The following is a 19,277-nucleotide window of genomic DNA, read 5'->3' as shown; positions in this document are numbered from 1 at the left end:
AAAGACTCAATGTGATTTTAAATGTGTATCAATTAAAGATGAAACTGTGAATCAACTGAAATATTTTTCAGCTCTGTGATTAGGGCTTATATGACTATCATGTTGTTCGATGAGGATGAATACTTCTAGTGTAGCCTAGATTCTGTATATGAGCCCAGTAAACAAATCTGATTGATGGTTTAGATGATGATGTATTTAAATGCCAATGAGCTAGACACTGTGCTTGTGGTCATCCAGACTCCAGAGGAAGACCTTTGTGATCTGGACACCCATCATGGTTTAACTGTGGTCGAGCTCTACATTATGCCCGCCTCCTTCCTGACTGTGCTTATCCTCGGGCTTCCCCTCAACCTGCTCTCCTTGTGGGTTTTCGCCCTGCGGCTGCAGCGATGGACCCGCAGCACGGTGTTCCTCTTCAACCTGACCTTAGCTGACACCTCCTGGCTCCTGGCCTTGCCTTTCCTCATCCATTACCATCTGAACCACATGTACTGGAACCAGGGGCTGCCGCTCTGCATTGCTGTGAGGATGCTTTACCACAACTACTTCTACCTCAGCATCTTCTTCGTCACCTGCATCAGTGTGGACCGATACCTGGCCATCGTACACCCACTGCGCTCTCTGGTGCTGCTCGATCGGCGGAAGGCCTCTCTGCTGTGCGCGGCCGTGTGGACGGCCACGCTGCTCCTAAGCATACCTGTTGCCCGGATGACTCTGATCCAGACTTGCCCCGGAAGCAACCGCACCGTGTGCACCCTGTACGTACTACTACGTGAAACAGGGGAGAGCCTCCCTTATTCCCTCATATGCTCCATTATCGGCTTCCTCTTCCCGCTGCTCGCCATCTGCTACTGCGGCCTGCGCAGCATCAGAGAGCTTCGCCGTCGACCTCTCCACCCCGATCACCTCAACAAGAAGCTGCGGCTCAGGCGGCTGCTGGGCGCAGTGCTAGTCATATTTTCCTCGTTTTACCTGCCCTATCACCTGAGCCGCAACGCTGCCGTCGTGATACGGGCGATCTACCCCGACAGCCCCGCCTCCTGGCGACCCGCAGACACGGCCTTCGTCCTGGAGATGTGTATTTGCGGCCTCATTACCTGCGTTAACCCCTTGTTCAGCTGCCTTATAGGACGCCAGTTTAGGAATGAGTTTTACGGCACGATTGCTGCCATGTTTCCACGTTGTCCACGCATGCAGGCAACATCTAAAGGGACCCAGATGAACCTTAGGAAAAGGCAGGAGGTGTCCAGTGTTGCACCTGTGCGCGCACTGCCTGCACCTAGACCTTAATGAGGAATTTGATTAAATGTTTTTCTTTTTTTGTTTAAATGTGTCAGAGATCACGAAACTGCTGTGAGCCCTCCCCTCCCTTTCTGAAGTGGCAATATCGGATACAGACACTACAAAGAACAATGGTTTCTGGTCTCCTTTATCTTGTCTGTTATCTGTGAAGGTTGCTCTGCTTCTTACACAACACTGCCTCTGCGTGGTTGACTGCGTGCTGTACTTTCTTCTGGTTCTGCGTGCGTGAATAGCAAATCTTTTAAATAAACAAATGAATTAAAATACATATAGTGAGCTGATATCTTTGTTGGATTTTAGCAAAAGCAAGGCTTTCAGCATGTTTTGTTTTGTTTTGTTTTTCACAAACTATCTCAGCCTCAGATTTAAGCCGACGAAGACCAGCCCAGTGCTCGAGAGCTTGCCCTTTTATAAGTTGTCTGGAATCATCTTGAAACCATCTTCTCCTGAATTAGAAAATAGGGAAGGGTGGGGAACGATTATGCAGTTGACAGCCGTAGCTGTTAACAGATCTGAAGTTGTAATTGAATTAGAGGAGAGGAGCGGTGGGAGCGGTGGGAGCGGAGGGAGGAGGGGCATTGCGCGGAGCTGCTGACAGGTAGATGAGCTGTGCGCTGTCCGCGGTGCTGAAACCTCCTCCAGCTGCACCCACACCGGAGATTCCCCCACCTCAGGTTAGACCTGAGCTCCGATCATCTCCGCCGGCTCAAGCTCTCCACAATCCCACCTCAGTTTCTCAAATAATAGAACAATAAAAAAGGAGAAAAAAAAAATCCAAGTTGTGATCTTCGGTGGTGCTTTTTTCTTATAGCGGGCTGGATCTTAAGATGGCACTGCACGGATTAACATTGCGCAAGGCAAAAGCGGACTTATTTGACTGCTGTTTTGTGACTGTGAAAGCAACCCTTTCAGACTGAACGCCTCTCTCGTCTTTCTCCATTTTTTCTGGCGCATCTATTTTATTTTTTAGTTTGTTTCTACTGGACACATGCTTTTCGCTGAAGAGAAATAGGCGCCTTATTTCTGGATTAATATCTTAACAATATGCTTTTTAATGCTGCACTTATATTTGTTATAGTATTGTAGAAATTGTTTTCAGAAGATAATTTGGATATGGAACCAGGAAAGGAGAAAGCTCTCCCCACCAGTAAAGAGGGGATGAAACAAATGGCAGGAAAGGCCCTCGGGGCTCTGTACAGGTAAGAAATTGCACATCTCTTTTAATCGCAGAATTAGTTTTGGAAGGATCAATTAAAATAGAAAATACGTCCAAATGATTAGATGACACAGACAAAGAAAACGTGCACTGGCTTTGAATGTGCTTATTACTGCATTACAATTATTATTATTTTATTTTTTTTTAAAGAAAAAAGGTAAATCTCATCTTTATGAGGTGAATCACGAACAGGGTGCTGAGAGCAGAGTCGTGTGGCCCGAATATTTAAGGATCAGATATTTCCCTGGAGGACGGTCCCCCTCCACCAGCAGCTGTGGGTGTTTTTAATAATTAATGAAACAGAACGAGTCGTGACACAAGGTCGGAGGATATCTATTACCTCACGTATTCATCTGTATTACTTCAAGATAGATGAACTTCATATCAACTGACTTCCTATATTCTTTAACGGCCACGAAGAGCTGCATGAAACGTGGCTCGGGTGAAACTGATGGCTGACTACAAAGGAAACTGCACCCGTTTAGATTTGGAGCCGGGAAGCAGGATGTGGTGGAATAGAAGCGAATTATTATTTATTTATTTTTTCTTTTTAATTCTCATTGGGAATGCACATAAATTATATTAAGGCAGCAAAAACAAATTTTCGACAAATATTCCAAAAGAAATACGAAGGTTTTAATCTGGGTCTGCATATGTTTGGAACCCTTTTGAGCCTTATTCGTTTATTTGCTGAACCAAAAAAGATTTTTAGAAGCTGTAGCACAGAAAAAAAAAACGTGACTCAAATCTGTTAGATTTAAGCTGTAGCTAGGCCAGTCATTTCACCGGATGAGGCCTTCGCATGTCAGGGTTTTTAAATCCACCTTAAATTTCGGGGAAAATTCCCGAATTGGAGCCAAAGCGAAATTCCTACACCGGATTTATGGCAGCTAATTAAATATTTAATAAAAAAAACATATATAGGGCGAAATTTAACTGCAAACAGCGCTGTTGCAGATAATACTGCAATGCGGTATGAAGGTCATCTTTTTCTCCTCGATTCCATTCATCCTTTCCTTTCAACAAGTCAAGAAAAAATTATAACAGGATATTTTCCCCCTCATGAAGAGTGTGCAGGCGTTTGGAGGCCTGTGTCAGATTAAAGAATAAATTAGAGCCACTGACAGGGCCTGGAGTTGAAATGAAATTCTCATTCATAAACGCGAAGAAACAGTGTTGGGTATTTCCAGGGGAATTATTTCTGCTGATCTGGCTTAAAAATCCATTTAAAAAAAAATCTATATATATATATTTTTAAAAAAATACTGTTTTCTTTCTTTAAACACAGTATTTGGCTGGTACTTTGTTATCATCCATTCACGCCGGCTTTGAACATATGAATCACCTAAAAAAATGAGTATTATATAATCGAAATGCAGGAGACTCGAAAAGCGGCAGCAAACAGGTGAAGCGATCGAGCTGACGGAGGATGGGAGACCGCGAGCGGACGAGGAGCGGAAGACGCCCCTGTGTGACTGCACGTGCTTCGGGCTGCCGCGCAGATACATCATCGCTATGCTGAGCGGGCTCGGCTTCTGCATCTCCTTCGGTATCCGGTGTAACTTGGGTGTGGCCATCGTCAGCATGGTCAATAACAGCACAATCCACCAAAACGGCAAGATAATCATCAAAGAGGTGCCTGTAAACCCCGCCTCTTCATTCACCAGGAACCCCATCCTACACCCCACCCTACCCCACCCTCTTATGTGTGATAGGTGGTGAGATAGAACTGAGTCTGCGTGTTCCTTTCAATTGCCTTTCATGTGTTAACAGAATAGCAAAATGAGTAATTTGCGCTTTTTTGTTGTAAATTTATTGGAAATTGTGATTTTTTTTTAGTCAATTTAGATCATCACAGAGGTCAAATTCACTGCGAAGCATTACATTTTATATACATCTTTCTGCAAATATTTCTCTCCTGTAACACTTACCACTTAGGGAAAAAAACGAAAAAGTGATTTCACTGCGATACAAACTACAGCGAATTAAAAGAGACGTAATTTTGTTTTTATTTTTATGTGCCTGAAAGAAAGCGAAATTCAACTGGGACCCGGAGACTGTGGGGATGATTCACGGTTCCTTCTTCTGGGGCTACATAGTTACTCAGATTCCAGGAGGGTACATCTCCTCCAGGCTGGCTGCAAACAGGTAAAACTATACATATTTTTTGAGTTAGGTCTTTGAGGAGATTATATTTAGGAAATATCGGTTTCCTACTGATTTCCCATTGTATCTACGAACAAAAAAGGTATAATTTTGTGTGCAGACTTGCTGGCAAACCAGCAGGTTTGGAGAAACCTGCAGATAAACTGGGGATTTGGCTGATGCCCGCCAGGCGTGCCTCCTCATGTTAATGAGCTCCCACGGGACCACCGTGTCTAATCCTTTATGTTCAGAGGCATGGCAACCACACCGGCCAAAGCCATGTGTGCGAAGTGCTTCTAAGCAAAGATTGTAGCGTGATTTCAACCACCGTGTCCCACTTCTATACCTTATTATTTCATTAGTAGCTGACTGGAAATATAGATAGATATACAAAACGATCATTCTTTTAAAAAAACAAAAAAACAACTAACAGTTAAACTGTCGATCAATATTAGAGCGCAGTGTAGACAGATACTGCAGAAAGAAGGAAGGAAAAATAAAGTGCGCTAAGCTCGCAGCATGGGTCCTTATTACATTAACATTACAGGATTGTTAAAACTGAATCTAAATGAATCTTTGAAGAGCTTCATCATACCAAGTCAGCTGAGCCCTCTGACGCCTTCTGCTGCAAACACCTCCTGTCCTCACTCCCCTGGAAACCGAATAACAGCCTGTTGTGTGCGCGCTTGTGTGTGTGGCACCCAATTAGGACTGGTTTGTCTTGATTATGAGTGTTTATTCTTCCACTATATTATAAAAATTAAAAATATATGATTCAGTCTACTGTTTACTGATATTTGCAGTTGATCAAAATGATGCAGACCCCCCTTTTCTTTTCCTTGAGTCACATAAAGATTTCATTTTGATACAAATTTGACAAATAATCTTGTAATGCTGTTTATCCAGAGTTTTTGGTGCTGCCATCGTGCTGACATCCACCCTGAACATGTTCATTCCCTCTGCCGCCCGGGTGCACTACGGATGTGTCATCTTTGTGAGGATATTGCAAGGGTTGGTGGAGGTACTGATGCACAATTTGGTTTTGACCTTTAAAACACTCAAGGATGATGCCTCATTATCAAACCAGGAGCTGAGTTTGACCCCTTCCTAATGAAATTGTCCTGACATTCTGTTTTCAGCCAGGTTTTACAGCAATCTTCTGTTTCTATTCAAGCCTGCTGCTCTCTATTTGGATTTCCGCTGAAAAAAAAAAAGGAAGCTCTATTCATTATACTGTACACATATTAGTACACAGTCGTCAAACAAAGCAAAACCCTGAATAGCAGGGCTTATGTGTACTGGCTTGCCTGCCTTAGAGAGCTCCATGTTCACATAGAAACACAATGAACAAAAGAGATAAAAACCACTTGATGCGGGCGGCTCCCGCAGCTCAAGAAGGGGAATGATTTCAGAGGGAGAGACGCTATTATTAGTTTGAAGGTCATCTTCTTTTGTTGTTTTGTTTAGCTCCAAACTGTAGTTTCAGTTGCTGCTCATGACCATTCAGAGAGGGAGCTGCCTGCGTTCAGCGCCATGGCTTATTACTACAAATTAAACATTAGCATTTCAGGGTGTCTCCCACTGCAAGCCTCAGCAATTTGTGTCTATCAATAGTTGATTGTATGCCACTTAGTGTGTAATGAAGATTTAATGGGAACAATCCAGGGCTTCTTTTTTTTTTCATGAAGTGGGCAGTCAGCTTGAATTTGCACTGACTCACACCTAAGCCATTAGTCTCTATTAGAAAGATCAGCTACAATGCATGTCAGTTTGTTTGTTATTAACTGCAATTTGACTTGTAAGTCTCTGGCAAAAAAGAAGAGACGGCGTCAATCAAGCAGAATATATTTTCATTAAGTGTAAAAACAGCTACAGTGTTGATGAAATTAGCAAACTAAGCATGTTGCGCTTTTACACTGTGAAAACAAGTATGTTAAAGCTGGTGGGAAACAATTGCTGTCTGATCTTACTGTTACTGTAATGTTGTGTTTTTCATTCACCATACAGGGAGTGACTTACCCGGCCTGCCACGGGATCTGGAGTAAATGGGCTCCGCCGCTGGAAAGAAGTCGTCTGGCAACCATCTCGTTTTGTGGTACAAAACAGACACACAAAAGCAAGATTGGCTCATTATCATCATGCATCATCACGTTACTTTATACACTTGAGTGCAGGTTTAGGGTTACATATCACCGTGCCTAAAAGGTGTGCAAACAAGAAGTGAACACCTTTGTTACTAAACACAAACACAGATCGCTTTCTGCTCAGTCATGACAATTTGTCCTCTTCAGGATCATACGCCGGTGCAGTGATCGCCATGCCTCTGGCTGGGATTCTGGTCCAGTATACTGGATGGTCCTCTGTCTTCTATGTGTATGGTAAGTACTGCTTTATCTGACTGACTTCACCTTAAAAGGAGACTCTGTCCCATGTAAAGGTAGAAATAATGTAACATTTGGGTTTTTTCTTAGCCATAAATGACATACAGTTCAATTCTGTGCATTTTTCTTGTGCTGCTACAGTCTCACGTGGGCTTATTAGATAAAGTTAGCAAAGTCTACAAAGTCAATGTTATATAACTGACACCGGTGAGTCAGTTCACTGCCTCTTCCATGTGTGTCTATGCATGCATCTATCTAACTCTTTAATATATACTCTCTAAACTTCTAAAATAAGCCCAAGCATTATTATGACTAACCCATTAAATCAGATAGTATATATGTTTGTTTTCCATTATTTTGTACAGAATTAACCAAACTTCAGACTTTTGTATTCTGATTTTGACAGCAGCTAAATCTCCGCTTGAATTTTACGTTCTGTGGATCTGTATAATCCAAAGTTTTTTAATGACTGATGTGTTTGATTTGTTCAGGATCCTTTGGGATATTTTGGTACATGTTCTGGATTTTGGTGTCCTACGAAAGCCCGGCAGAACATCCAACAATCACCGAGGAGGAGCGCCGTTACATCGAGGAGAGCATTGGCGAAAGTGCCCAGCTCATGGGCGCGATGGAGGTGGGTGCTCAGTCTGTAGCTTCTGATTTCTGATACCACACTAAACACTGCTCAGGCTGATTTAGCATTTGTCACGTTGTTTCAACAGAAATTCAAGACTCCCTGGAGGAAATTCTTCTCTTCTATGCCTGTCTATGCAATCATTGTGGCCAACTTCTGCAGAAGCTGGACCTTTTATCTGCTTCTCATCAGTCAGCCTGCATACTTTGAAGAAGTTTTTGGCTTTGAGATCAGCAAGGTGAGTAAATTTATGCTTTATAAAGTCTATTATTAGGCCTAAAATGTCTCATCTGATCTCACCATCAAATTTCCAAAAAACACGATGCTATAATTGCTTCTAAAAAAGGCATAACAGGTCCATTTTGTTGTTATGCCAGCCATCTAATGTCATGTATTTATTCTTAAAGACTAAATGTTTTCATTTTCTAGCTGAACAAAGGTATCCCAACTCCGGAAACCAAAAAGATGGTTCACCATGCAGCCACTGCAGTGACCCTTTGCCTCACCAGTGGGGCTCAACCCATGATTTCAGAGCCACTGGGATAAGCATACCAAATTGGCTATAACTGAAATTGGTTAGAGTAACATAACTGGATGAAAATATTAAAACAGTGTGACAATAATAAAGATTTTGTTTATACTTAGAAACCTACAGAGAATTTTTGGCTTCCTTTAGCTTTTCACCCACAAAGCTGTGGGTGAAAAGCTTAAAATTTCACCCACAGCTTTTACTATTTTAGTTCACTCTCATTATAGTTTTCAGTCACAGATGGGCAAAGGTGTTTAAAGCAGCCATAAAGTACTTAAAACTGATTATACCCTACTTGGCACATCAAACTCTTTGATTAGATTTCAGCCACTAACGACTCCCTTTGGCAGCTAAGTAAATAATAACTCAGTTTAAAAGAAGCATCCTAGGAATAAAGTTTGGGTCTAAATGGCATAAATGTAATTAAAGCCATGCGGTTTTATTTATATAGCATCAAATCACAACAAAAGTTGCCTCAAGGTGCAACATTTGTTCCTGGTTTCTTTTTAAGTACTATTGCATTTTAGATTGTATTAATAATGGTCACCCCAGGGTTTAATTAGGCTGGAATGGAAGACTTATGCGTATAATTGTACGTTTAGCTGCTAATACAGTGCAGCACACTAAACTATATGATTTTAAAAAGTAATAAATGAAGAAGGAAAACATACATACAGTTTGTTTCTGTTGAACCATTATTACATTTGCTCAACCTCAATGGAAATAATTGCCTAATTTTAAACGTATAACCATGGATTTTAAAAAAAAGAACACTATCAAACAAAAGATATTTTGTTTTTATATTTAAAAAAGAACATATAGAACATTAAACAATGATTTTGAAGCTTAATGGATATTTAAATTTGCAATTTTGGGACAACTTGCTTTAGAAAGTGCTGTGATTTGCTGTTTTTATCTGTCCTCATGTGTCATACATGTAAAAAGAAAGCAGCCAGTCTCAAATTACCCCAGTCCTCTGAGCTCCAGCGAGAGTGTAAAGCATCACTCAGGCTACTCTGACAGATGCAATTCAGGCTGAGGATGAGTTTCTGTTATTACTGTGGTGAATTATTGCTGACATGTGATAGAGGAGCCAAGAGGTTAAAGCAGAGGCTGAGATTTGCTCTGAGACTGAGAGAATCCCCTTCTTGTTGTGACAGCTGCTCTGCTGCTGTTGTGGCTGCTTCAGAAAAGTATTTGATGCTTTCCCAGGTTGGAATCCTGTCAGCTCTCCCTCACTTGGTCATGACCATCATCGTGCCTTTAGGAGGTCAGCTAGCAGACTACCTGCGAACCCACAACATCATGTCCACCACTACGGTCCGCAAAATCATGAACTGTGGAGGTGAGGCCTTAATCATGAGATTTTTGTCAGTTCTTTGAAGTACTCCTCATCAGTTCATGACTTAACTGTTTTCCTGCTGTTTTCAGGCTTTGGCATGGAGGCTACTCTTTTACTAGTGGTTGGTTATTCCCACAGTAAGGGGGTGGCCATCTCTTTCTTAGTTCTGGCGGTGGGATTTAGCGGTTTTGCAATATCAGGTGAGTCCTAAAACAATGATGTATTGTTCATATTTGATCCCACCTCGATGTGAATCAGCAGCAGACTCAGGAACTCTCCTTGTTTCGTTTGGTTGCAGGTTTCAACGTGAACCATCTAGACATTGCCCCTCGCTATGCCAGCATCCTCATGGGCATTTCCAACGGTGTGGGAACGCTGTCAGGGATGGTCTGCCCTCTTATAGTGGGAGCAATGACAAAAAACAAGGTGAGTCGTAATCAGGCAACAACAAACATATTTTTGTTTGAGTTTTTAAAGCCCACAGCCATCTTCTGATCCTAGTCTACTGTTAGTGTACTCATTTAAACCAGGAACACAGAGCTTTCCTTACTGTAGCAAACCCCCTCATTTTGCCCAAAATATGACCAATCCCCTCTGTGTCTGATCCTTACCTTGTATTTTTATTTACTTAAATGCAAGCCACTGGTGTAGTTGTGGTATATTTGTTCTGCCTAATCTGAGCAAGTTAGAAGAGCATATCTGTTCTATGATATAACCTAAAACTTTACCAAGGGATTCAGCCTGGCTCCAACCTTTGTCCATTTCACAGACTCGTGAAGAGTGGCAGTATGTCTTCCTCATTGCTTCTCTCGTGCATTACGGAGGCGTGATATTTTACGGGCTCTTCGCATCGGGGGAGAAACAGCCATGGGCTGACCCTGAAGAAACCAGCGAAGAAAAGTGCGGTTTTATAGATGAGGACGAGCTGGCAGAGGAGACGGGGGACATCACCCAGGGATACGGTGCGATGGGAGGTCCGGCTAAAAGCTACGGGGCCACGGGGCAGCTGAACGGAGGCTGGGTGCAGGACTGGGATAAAACGGAGGAATACGTACAGGAGCCAGCGGGAAAGATGTACACCCAGCGCGGCTACTCTTAAACCAGACAGTCGTGGTGAGTCTGCCCACGAAAACAGACTCATCATCACCAGTTGCACAAGCATTATATTAGATGTTTAAATCCATTCTGTGTGTTAAAGTAAAAGAAGATTCAAAAGCCACTGTAAAGAAGTAGTTAATTGCAATGCAGAACAATCCTCATTAGAGCCTCATGTTTCTCATCACATGTACCTACAGTAGGGCTTCACTATACAGACAGCAGTCGTACTATTTAGGACCCAAAGCTCATCAATCTACTTGAACAAGACAAGCCAGACGAAACTGCAGTCGACCATCATGTAGGGTCTTTCTCTGAAATACTACTCTGATTGCACTGAAACTATGAAAGTATTCTAAAAACAAGATTCTGTTTCTCAAATATGTTTTATGTACTGTATATACCTGCATACTGTTTCTGTGAGACTATTGTGAATTTTGGGTCGTTGATCTGTGTGAACATTAATATAAAAGGCCATATTTTTCATGGACAGTACCTCTTCAGGGAGACGTCTGCTTGCAAAAAAGGTCTTCTTCTTCTCGAGTGAGGCCTGTAACACAATATAAGACAAAAATAGCGTGAGTGAAGTTGAACTGTAGAGTTTTAGTGTGTGTTTGTTGCATGACTTTTGCTCAGATCAATGTTTCAGACGCGGCCGCCTCACAGCCACCCATAGTCCTCATTCAGCCTACTGCTTTGTTCTTAGATTCAAGCGTCTCCCACCATTATAAATAATAAGATGAATTTTTGTAATCAGGTTCCGGTCGTGACGTGAGACAAATCAAAAAAGTTGTGAAGGCAACTGCTGCTCAGAAAACATTGACTATTGATGTTTGGTGTGCACTGCAATAAATTCTGTGTACCAGCCGCCACCCATCACATTCTGTTTTGTAACGTGACACTGACTTGCTGTATCTTAACTGTAATTGTTTTTGGAGTCATGTGATGATCAACATTAAGGTGTGTGTTTTAACAAATTACAATTAGTGTCTGGAGACCCCAGCTTTAGTGCTCATGATGCAGGAGGAATGCACTGCTGTGTATGAACAACCAAGTTTTGTGATCCCCTGGTGTCCCTTGGTTATTGTCATTGTCACCAAAAAGTACTTTATTGACACATTGATATCGTCGCATATGAGTGGACCACATGGATTAATAGATGGCTCTTCCACCTGACTTTATTTGCTGTTTAAACACTTTGATTCATTTTGCTGTATGAAAAATCTGCAAGGATGTTTAAAATATATGAATATTTAAGAATGTTTATGATGACCAAAAGATGCTATTACGGCTTTGTGCCTGAAGATTATGTAAACAGATAAATGTGATTTTATGGCTTCTAATATTGTGTTTAATGAAGAGGTATGTTGATGTCAAAAGGTGTTATAAAAAAATACTCATATCATTTTATAAAAAAAAAAAAAAAGTAATCAAAAAGGTAATTTTTTGGTCATTTTTATCTCGTGTGTAAATGGGATGATACATTAGTCCTCATTGACTGGAGACAGACTGCCAAATCGGTTAACCACCAATTCTCCAATCACTGCCAAGCATCTCCTGTTCTCTCCAAGTTTCTCATTAGTAAATCAATGGCACAGGTCTCTGGGGTCTAGGGGAGAGCACTGGACCCTGTAGCCTTGTAATTGGTAAGAGGCAAGAGAAACAGCATTACTAAACTGTTTCATCCATGCACACCACCACCATTTAACGTCTTTGCAGAGACTTCTGATTTTAATAAGCTGATGTGGAGTCAGGTTGGGTCTGTTTCAGAGGAAAAAAGAACAGGAAAAAACAAAAAAAGGAAAGGAAAGGTGATGACACTTTAATGTTTGCAATGTGCAGTCTCAGACACACCCATTTCCTTCTCTGCACATTTGAGCTCAACACTGTTCTCTGTAGCACATTAAGGTATTGACCCAGCTCCTTCATTATGTCCAATCACAAGACGAATCAATATTGTTTAGCTCTAGAATTCATTAGCATTTTAAGATAAAAATGCTCCTGTTTAAAGATTTAAACAGGAGAACGCACTGATGATTCGCCTTTGTAGTTATTAATGCATTTTTGTTAGAATAAAAAAACACTTGTGAAACCTGAAAAAAAAAATATACAGAGCAATAGTAGTCGTAGTCACTGTTTGCAGCTTTAAGGTTGAAAAATATTTATATTGTTGTCACAAAATTTACCTGATAAAACTCAATAAAATAAGTAGCTCTGGTAGGGAAAATTAAAGCATAAAAACATAAAGGAATAAAAATGTACAATGACATTAGAACAAGGTACATATTGATATCTATGGAGATATTCTGTGTAGAGTTGCTGAAAAAAATGCAGCAACAGAAGATTAGAGCAATCAACTCGTACTAAGAAAAATGCTCTAAAGATCAACAGAGCCAACTTTTAAAAAATATAAACACTGACTCATCTTCTCTTTCTCTTAAGATAAACTGAACAGTAACAGATTTTTTTTTACTCTTTGCTAAGTAAAGCAAGCAATCTGGATAACTGTGGTAAATAATTCATGTACGTCTCCAGCTTATTGGTGTATAAGACTATGAAAAGCACAAAATAAAAGGAATGACTGACTCCATCATCAGGAGTCTGATCAGCTTCTTGAATAATGGCAGTGTCTGAATTTCCATTGGCCTGTTACTGCAGCACAAGGTGAAAATGTCCTGAGAAAACCTCTGCAGCCTCGTGCACGTGAAACCTTTGGAGCTCTCCTCTTACCTGAAGGGAACGTTCGAAAGGCATGACGTCTGAAGGGTTTCGGGGTTAAGGTGTCAAGCACTGGTTTACTGCCCTTGATGGACATTCAGAGTACAGTAGCCTTTCACTGCCTTAATTGATGGTTGGATCACAGGAAGCAGCTTCATGTCTAAATCATCCCAACTGTCAGGAGGGGGAGCAATTACAATAAATCTCAGTTTCTCCCCTGATTATTCACCCAGCCGAGGAGGGAAACCATTAACCCTCACGCCTGCTTGGCGCACGTTAATTTGACAGGAAACACAATTGTGTCACCGCTCACGTGGAACATGTTTTCTCATGCCTAACCAGCCGGAGTCGTCATGGCTGTTACACCAGTGACGTGCCCGTTAGGATGCACAGTAATTGGGCAAAAAGCTTCTGTCAGCATTTCTTTCACAGGTGGAAAGTCTGTCAGCCTTCACCTGCCTGCATCACTGACTCTTTATATTTCTGCAGCATCTCCGGCTCGGTCACTGTGATGTTCGTCTGGTTGTGTAATCCGGAGGGTGAGTGGAGGGGGATTGAGTAGTTGTCAGTCTGTGGGGCAGGTGCACTTTGGCTCCTGGGGGACTGTAATGGGATGAGGCCCAGCCACAATGAGTGTTTGATGACGGGGTTGCACGCCTCCTGTGGGACTCTCCCTGCATGCAATTATCCTCCTGCTCCATCCTCCCCAGTCTAGTCTGCAGCTCAGACAATTTCTTTTTCCACACTGCATTCTCAATATTTTTTTAGTCCTAACGTATAATTCACATTCCTCATACCCCAAAACATCAGGTATTAATTAGGGCCTAAATTTCAAGGCAGGATTGGAGTAATTACTGTTTTACAACACCCCCCGACATGACAATACACATCCCTGGGGCAAGTGGTTTTTCCACACACCTCCTTCCTCTCTCTTGTTAATTGCTTTATTAATGGAGCTCTTGCTGGCTCAAATTGGATTTGCACAAAATAACATGTTATATATCACTACTTTGCACCCACTACAAACCATATGTAATTTGAACATAAACACAAAAAAAGACTGGTGTGTTTCCAACGTGGCTCCTAAATGTTTAGATATTATATTAAAAAAACGATTTTAAATGAAACCCTCTGCAAAACGGCTTTACAACGGTGTGCTATCATCTCTGCTGTACTTTCCAGTTGTATCCATTAGCATTACATTTGATAGCATCTGCTCTAATGAGTCCGAGAAACGGGGATGCAAAGGTGAGAATTTTCCAGGATGAGAGGAGTCGACAGAGACTGCTACATTTAATTTGTCTTTTGTTTTTTACCTTCCACGGAAGTGCAGTCCCATTTGAAGCAATCCATCACAGGTCCATCCACTTCCCTATCCCCCACCCCTCCATATCGGATTACACTGACAGCTTCATACATGCTGATATAGTATCAGAAGCAGACAAAGGAAGATAAGATTCAATACGATACTTGACGTGTTTTGACAAAGCACCGTCAGCTCTGGAAGAAATCTAAATAAGAGAGTGGAAGAATTTGCAGGTGATGAGACAAAATATTTTGCAGGGTTTATTTTCACTTTGCTTTTCTGCACATCATTTTTCTTTATTTATATAATCCATCATGCCGCTCAAAGAAATAAATTTGTTGCCACTTTCTTTGTTCAACCTTCAGAGATGTTTAGTTTAAGATGTTACGATGATAATCGCTGCTTCACTTCACCAAACCCATTTAAGCAGTGTGCCTGCTGACGGTGGTCGCTGATCGTCGTCATCTTCTGAGTGGGACACAGGTGTGCGGAGGGGTTTCTCTTGCCTCTGTGATCCATCGCTGAAAACACAAAAGGGGCCAGACTGGAGCGGCTTAGGCACGTGCCGAGGGAGGGCTCTACCCTCCTGCGCCCACCCCCTCAGAGGACTCCCTATTCACACCACCAGATGGTGGCTGGATCTGAGTTTTAATGAATGTTATCCTTCATGACCCTCCAGGAGCTGCAGGACAGCAGTCGCTCTCAGCACGTCTCACTGCAGTTTGTTACCCCCACGCTGCTGGAGAACAAACATGACGCTGGATGGATGGAATGTAAAATAAGGAAGGATAAGACAATTATCCAGCTCTTTGCTTAGAGGATGTGCTTTATAACAGACAGAACCGATACACATGTATGAAATTATAAGTTTTCTCATTTGTCCTTTTGAATTAATGAAGCGCATGACACATTTCAATTAAATAAGCTGGATGTAAGTGGCTGACTTCGGCTCTCAGTCTGTTCTAATAAAGGCTTACTAGGTTGCTGCAAACAGCTGGAGGTCAAATATAAAATAAGCAGTTCAGAAGATAGATGGATAGGTGGATGTTTAATAGCTAAATAGTGTTACAGACTGCCAAAAGAAGCAGTTTCTTCTTATTGGTTTCCAGACATATGGGTATTATTTAGTCTGTTATAAATAACGGGTAAAACATGGTTTTATTAAATATTAGATTGGTATAGGCATAGTACTAAAAATGCTGCTTTTCTTGTAGGCTTATTGGAGTCAGATGGTAACACATCTGAATCATCACCATGGCAGCTCTCTCACCCTGCCAGTAACGTGTAAGGCTGTGAATCAGAGTGAGAACCACAAAATCTACACAAGAAAATAAATCTGTGGGTGGAAGCACCCGATGGCTACATGCTAAAAGAGTAGAGGTGGATAATTCTCGTTAGTTTGTGGAATGGTGCTCTGAAACTGCATTTTTGTAGATTTTGTAAATTAAACACACTCCCAACGAATTCATAATTATTTTTGCATGCATTTATAACACAAGAGCAGGTTAGATCTCTGCAGTTGTTGCTGGTTGGCATATGTTCTTCACTGGCTGGAAATAAACTGGTTGTGTATGCGCTGCCCTTTACTCAGTGACCCTCGTCCGTCTCTAGGAGAATTGCTTTCACGGTGTGTTAAATGAGCCGTGGCTGTGTTGGTGTTTCCCTCCGCACAGTGGCCCGGGCTCTAATTCGCTGACAGGGTTATGTCACACACCAGCCATTGTGCAGAGTTTGATTGAAGACGCCTGATCTGACTAATTGATCCCTCGCTGCACAAGCGCTCAGACACATGGGCAAGGTCTGAGATGTGTAAATTGGCAGTCAGGTCACATGACTGGAATTAAGCCAATCCAAATGTATAAGTGTAGATCAAGCACTGCTGGAGGCTTTTACTGACAGATGGTGTGAAAGAAAGTGAAAATCATTTGAGGTGTGTAGAGTTAGGAAAGGGTACGTGGTTGCACAGTGCTTTTGCTGGCTTTGCTTATTGCTATTTCCTTATAGCCCCGAGCTTATTATCAAACCCATCTCTCTCCACAGATCTGCATAATGTGGAATTAAACTTTAATTTCTTTTTAGGTCCTCATAAATCAGCCGCTGCAGAATAATTTTAAACAACGCAGCTCCTAATGGCTTGGTATTAGGATCAAATTTATGAGGCTGAATGAAACCTTGAGACTCCAAAGACCCACGGCATCTGTTTACTGTCTCACAAGTACGTTCAGTTTAAGTGAGTCGGATCGTGTGCTGACACGGTTTACAAAGCAGCACAAAAGCTATAATGTGTCCAAACAAGTAAGTTCAACAGTTCAACAAACAGCCAACTGGACTGACTAAAATACACACACACACACACATTAAAAACAATAAATCGAGAGATAGAGATTAACTCCTGAAGCATCAAGAGCAGGATCTCATTTGCCATTGTTCTTGTATCATGTGCCCCACCCTGTTCTTCCTCCTGCCTCTTTTCCCACTTTTCTAGATTAAAATCTCATATAATAAGCAATCTGGCCCATTTCACCAACAGTGAAGTCATCACAAATATTCTAATTATCACAATATTTCATTAAAAAAATTTTTTTACATTTCAACAAGAATTACTATATTGCAACAAATTTTCAGTCTGAGAGGAGCCACCACAGTGACCATTTTTATTATATCTTTCTACTGCATCTGTAATCAGCAGTTATGCGTTTGTCTAGATACATGAACTGAGGAAAAGTGCAACATGAGTCAAATATTGTACTGAAACACACATTTCTGTAAACAAAGGTGGACAACGTTCAAGAAGAACCTAGAAAAACCTAAAACTTTTTGCTCTGCTAGAACAATTCTTCTCATCACCAGCCTAAATTCTCATGTGTTAAATATTTCATAAACCCACAGTCATACTCACACTTTGGTAAAATTAAACAAAACTGACAGAAATATCATTACAATTGTTAGAACAACGTGACCATTAAGAAAAAAAACTGATGTCAGCTGTTTAAAATATTATTTTTCTGATACCGAAAAACATAGACAATATCAAGATATAAAAATGAATTTGGCCACAATTTGATCATCTTTCAAGCTCCAAGACCATCAGTCACATGTTTAAAGCTGACAGCAGGTCTCCCCACACACTCAGCCCTGTGACATCAAAGTCTCCATCAGAAATCTTCAAAGCATTTAGTTCTTTTTCTACATCCCCCCTCAGAGACGGACTGGCATCGAATAAAGCCAGAAAGAGCTCAGTAAGTTTCTTGAAGGACACTCCGGGGCCCGTGCTGGTTAGAACCCATTCGCCATCACTTAAGCTGTATTCCATTTCCGAGGCCCACTTTTTCAGTACATTACAAGACGCATCTCTGAGTTTCTGATGTTCTTTTGCCAGGTCTTTCAAAAGTGTAGGAGACAGTAGAGAACACATGTACTGCAGCAGACTGTGTTTTTTTTGCAACCAGTCTAAGAGAAAATCATGTGCAGCAGTTTGTGCAGTACAGTTTTTGGATGTCAGCAGAGCTGCAGCGATGACTAGACAGAATTGTTGCAATGCCCCTTCGCATCCCTGGAGGACAGAGCCTAAAAATTGCTCTGCCCTGCAGGTTTCACTGCCTTGGTTCAGCAGAGCCTCCAGCCTCTCCATCAGCATCTCCCCCTGCACCTCAGCATCAGCACCAAGGGCTGACATATCAGCTAGGGGGCTCAGGACCTTATAAACTGATTTGCATTGAACTATGTGACTGCAGAGACCTGTGACGTCCTCATAGTCTCCGTGCATCGTCTTGACAGGACGCGTTGTGTCAAAGAGCATCTTCATGAGAGAACTGGGAAGTTCTGGGTTGTTCAACAACCTGACGAGCAACAAGTGCTGGCACCGGGGGAGGTCCGAGAAGGAGACTTCGGTGTATCCGGGGATGGTATCTCGCAGAGTTTGGTTTGTGAGCTGCAGCTGTTTCTCCATGATCCTCCTAATAGCGGCGTTATTATGGAACCTGGAGAAGACGTGCTCGCAGTACCGGGCCCAGTGAAACGCCCTGGATAGAGTTTGTTTATCCCAGTGCTTCACCGCATCGCTCTGCGCCGCCACCGCCAGCATCTCCACCGTGCTAGCTAAGTTTTTCAGCACCGCCTCCATGTGGCGCTCTCAGCATTCAGAGTTCAGCCTTCAGTCCGGCTTCGGAAACCCACTGAGGAGAAAGGTTACAGCCTGAACCCGAATCATCTGAATTTCGCCATGCTGCTGAAAAACTGCTATAGCATTAGAGATGTAGCGGTTTAGCTACATGTTAGCTAAGAAGTCAACATACTAGCATGGCAAAACAGGACTTCCGGTGCCGCACTTCAATAAATAATTCCTCTTGAGTAACGTGGGTTTCAATAACAGCTGACGTTACAATAAAGAATGAATATGACAGCACGGAGAAAGTTGAAGAAACTCACATATCTGTTGCCGGTTTCTACTGCTTGATTTTCCGGTTGAATATACCGCTCGTTAGTGCGCAAGCGTGCCAATATAATTTCATCCCCTTCAAAATAAAAGCACATCAAGTGACCTTAGCGCCACAAAATGAGTTAATGAGTTCGGTACACACAAACTCGGAATTTTTGTGCTTACGTGTAT

General features: G+C 41.9%; 3 protein-coding genes across 4 annotated transcripts; 2 read left to right on the top strand and 1 right to left on the bottom strand.

Moving 5' to 3' along the window:
• Nucleotides 1-189: 189 nt before the first annotated feature.
• On the top strand, nt 190-1,290 carry LOC134631810 (P2Y purinoceptor 4-like). Its single transcript, XM_063480365.1, has one exon. It carries the CDS (start codon nt 190-192, stop codon nt 1,288-1,290), a length of 1,101 nt encoding a protein of 366 aa, XP_063336435.1.
• A 1,125-nt stretch (nt 1,291-2,415) lies between these two features.
• slc17a6a (solute carrier family 17 member 6a) lies at nt 2,416-10,648 on the top strand. The gene is made up of 12 exons (XM_063479505.1): nt 2,416-2,501; nt 3,898-4,153; nt 4,548-4,666; nt 5,570-5,684; nt 6,671-6,758; nt 6,955-7,041; nt 7,536-7,678; nt 7,767-7,916; nt 9,420-9,552; nt 9,639-9,749; nt 9,848-9,975; nt 10,319-10,648. Exons 1-12 carry the CDS (start codon nt 2,416-2,418, stop codon nt 10,646-10,648), a joined length of 1,746 nt encoding a protein of 581 aa, XP_063335575.1.
• A 6,672-nt stretch (nt 10,649-17,320) lies between these two features.
• fancf (FA complementation group F) lies at nt 17,321-19,154 on the bottom strand. Of its 2 annotated transcripts, none has more exons than XM_063479510.1 (2): nt 19,097-19,154; nt 17,321-18,843 (listed from the first exon to the last, which is right to left on the bottom strand). In XM_063479510.1, exon 2 carries the CDS (start codon nt 18,789-18,791, stop codon nt 17,760-17,762), a length of 1,032 nt encoding a protein of 343 aa, XP_063335580.1. In that variant the 5' UTR covers nt 18,792-18,843; nt 19,097-19,154; the 3' UTR covers nt 17,321-17,759. The 2 variants fall into 2 exon arrangements, with proteins under 2 accessions (XP_063335580.1, XP_063335579.1); XM_063479509.1 differs by having other exon boundaries at nt 18,964-19,132.
• Nucleotides 19,155-19,277: the final 123 nt, after the last annotated feature.

Source organism: Pelmatolapia mariae, linkage group LG7, assembly GCF_036321145.2.
Source record: "Pelmatolapia mariae isolate MD_Pm_ZW linkage group LG7, Pm_UMD_F_2, whole genome shotgun sequence".
In the NCBI taxonomy this organism is placed as follows: domain Eukaryota; kingdom Metazoa; phylum Chordata; class Actinopteri; order Cichliformes; family Cichlidae; genus Pelmatolapia; species Pelmatolapia mariae.
Note: the sequence above shows the minus strand (reverse complement) of the source record. Positions and strands in the feature narration are given on the sequence as shown.

Coding starts and splice junctions, on each gene's coding strand:
- LOC134631810 (XM_063480365.1), top strand. CDS start 190: ATGTATTTAAATGCCAATGAGCTAGACACTGTGCTTGTGGTCATCCAG.
- slc17a6a (XM_063479505.1), top strand. CDS start 2,416: ATGGAACCAGGAAAGGAGAAAGCTCTCCCCACCAGTAAAGAGGGGATG. Junction 5,685..6,670: donor TATTGCAAGGGTTGGTGGAG/GTACTGATGCAC, acceptor TTCACCATACAG/GGAGTGACTTACCCGGCCTG. Junction 9,553..9,638: donor CAAAATCATGAACTGTGGAG/GTGAGGCCTTAA, acceptor TGCTGTTTTCAG/GCTTTGGCATGGAGGCTACT.
- fancf (XM_063479510.1), bottom strand. CDS start 18,791: ATGGAGGCGGTGCTGAAAAACTTAGCTAGCACGGTGGAGATGCTGGCG.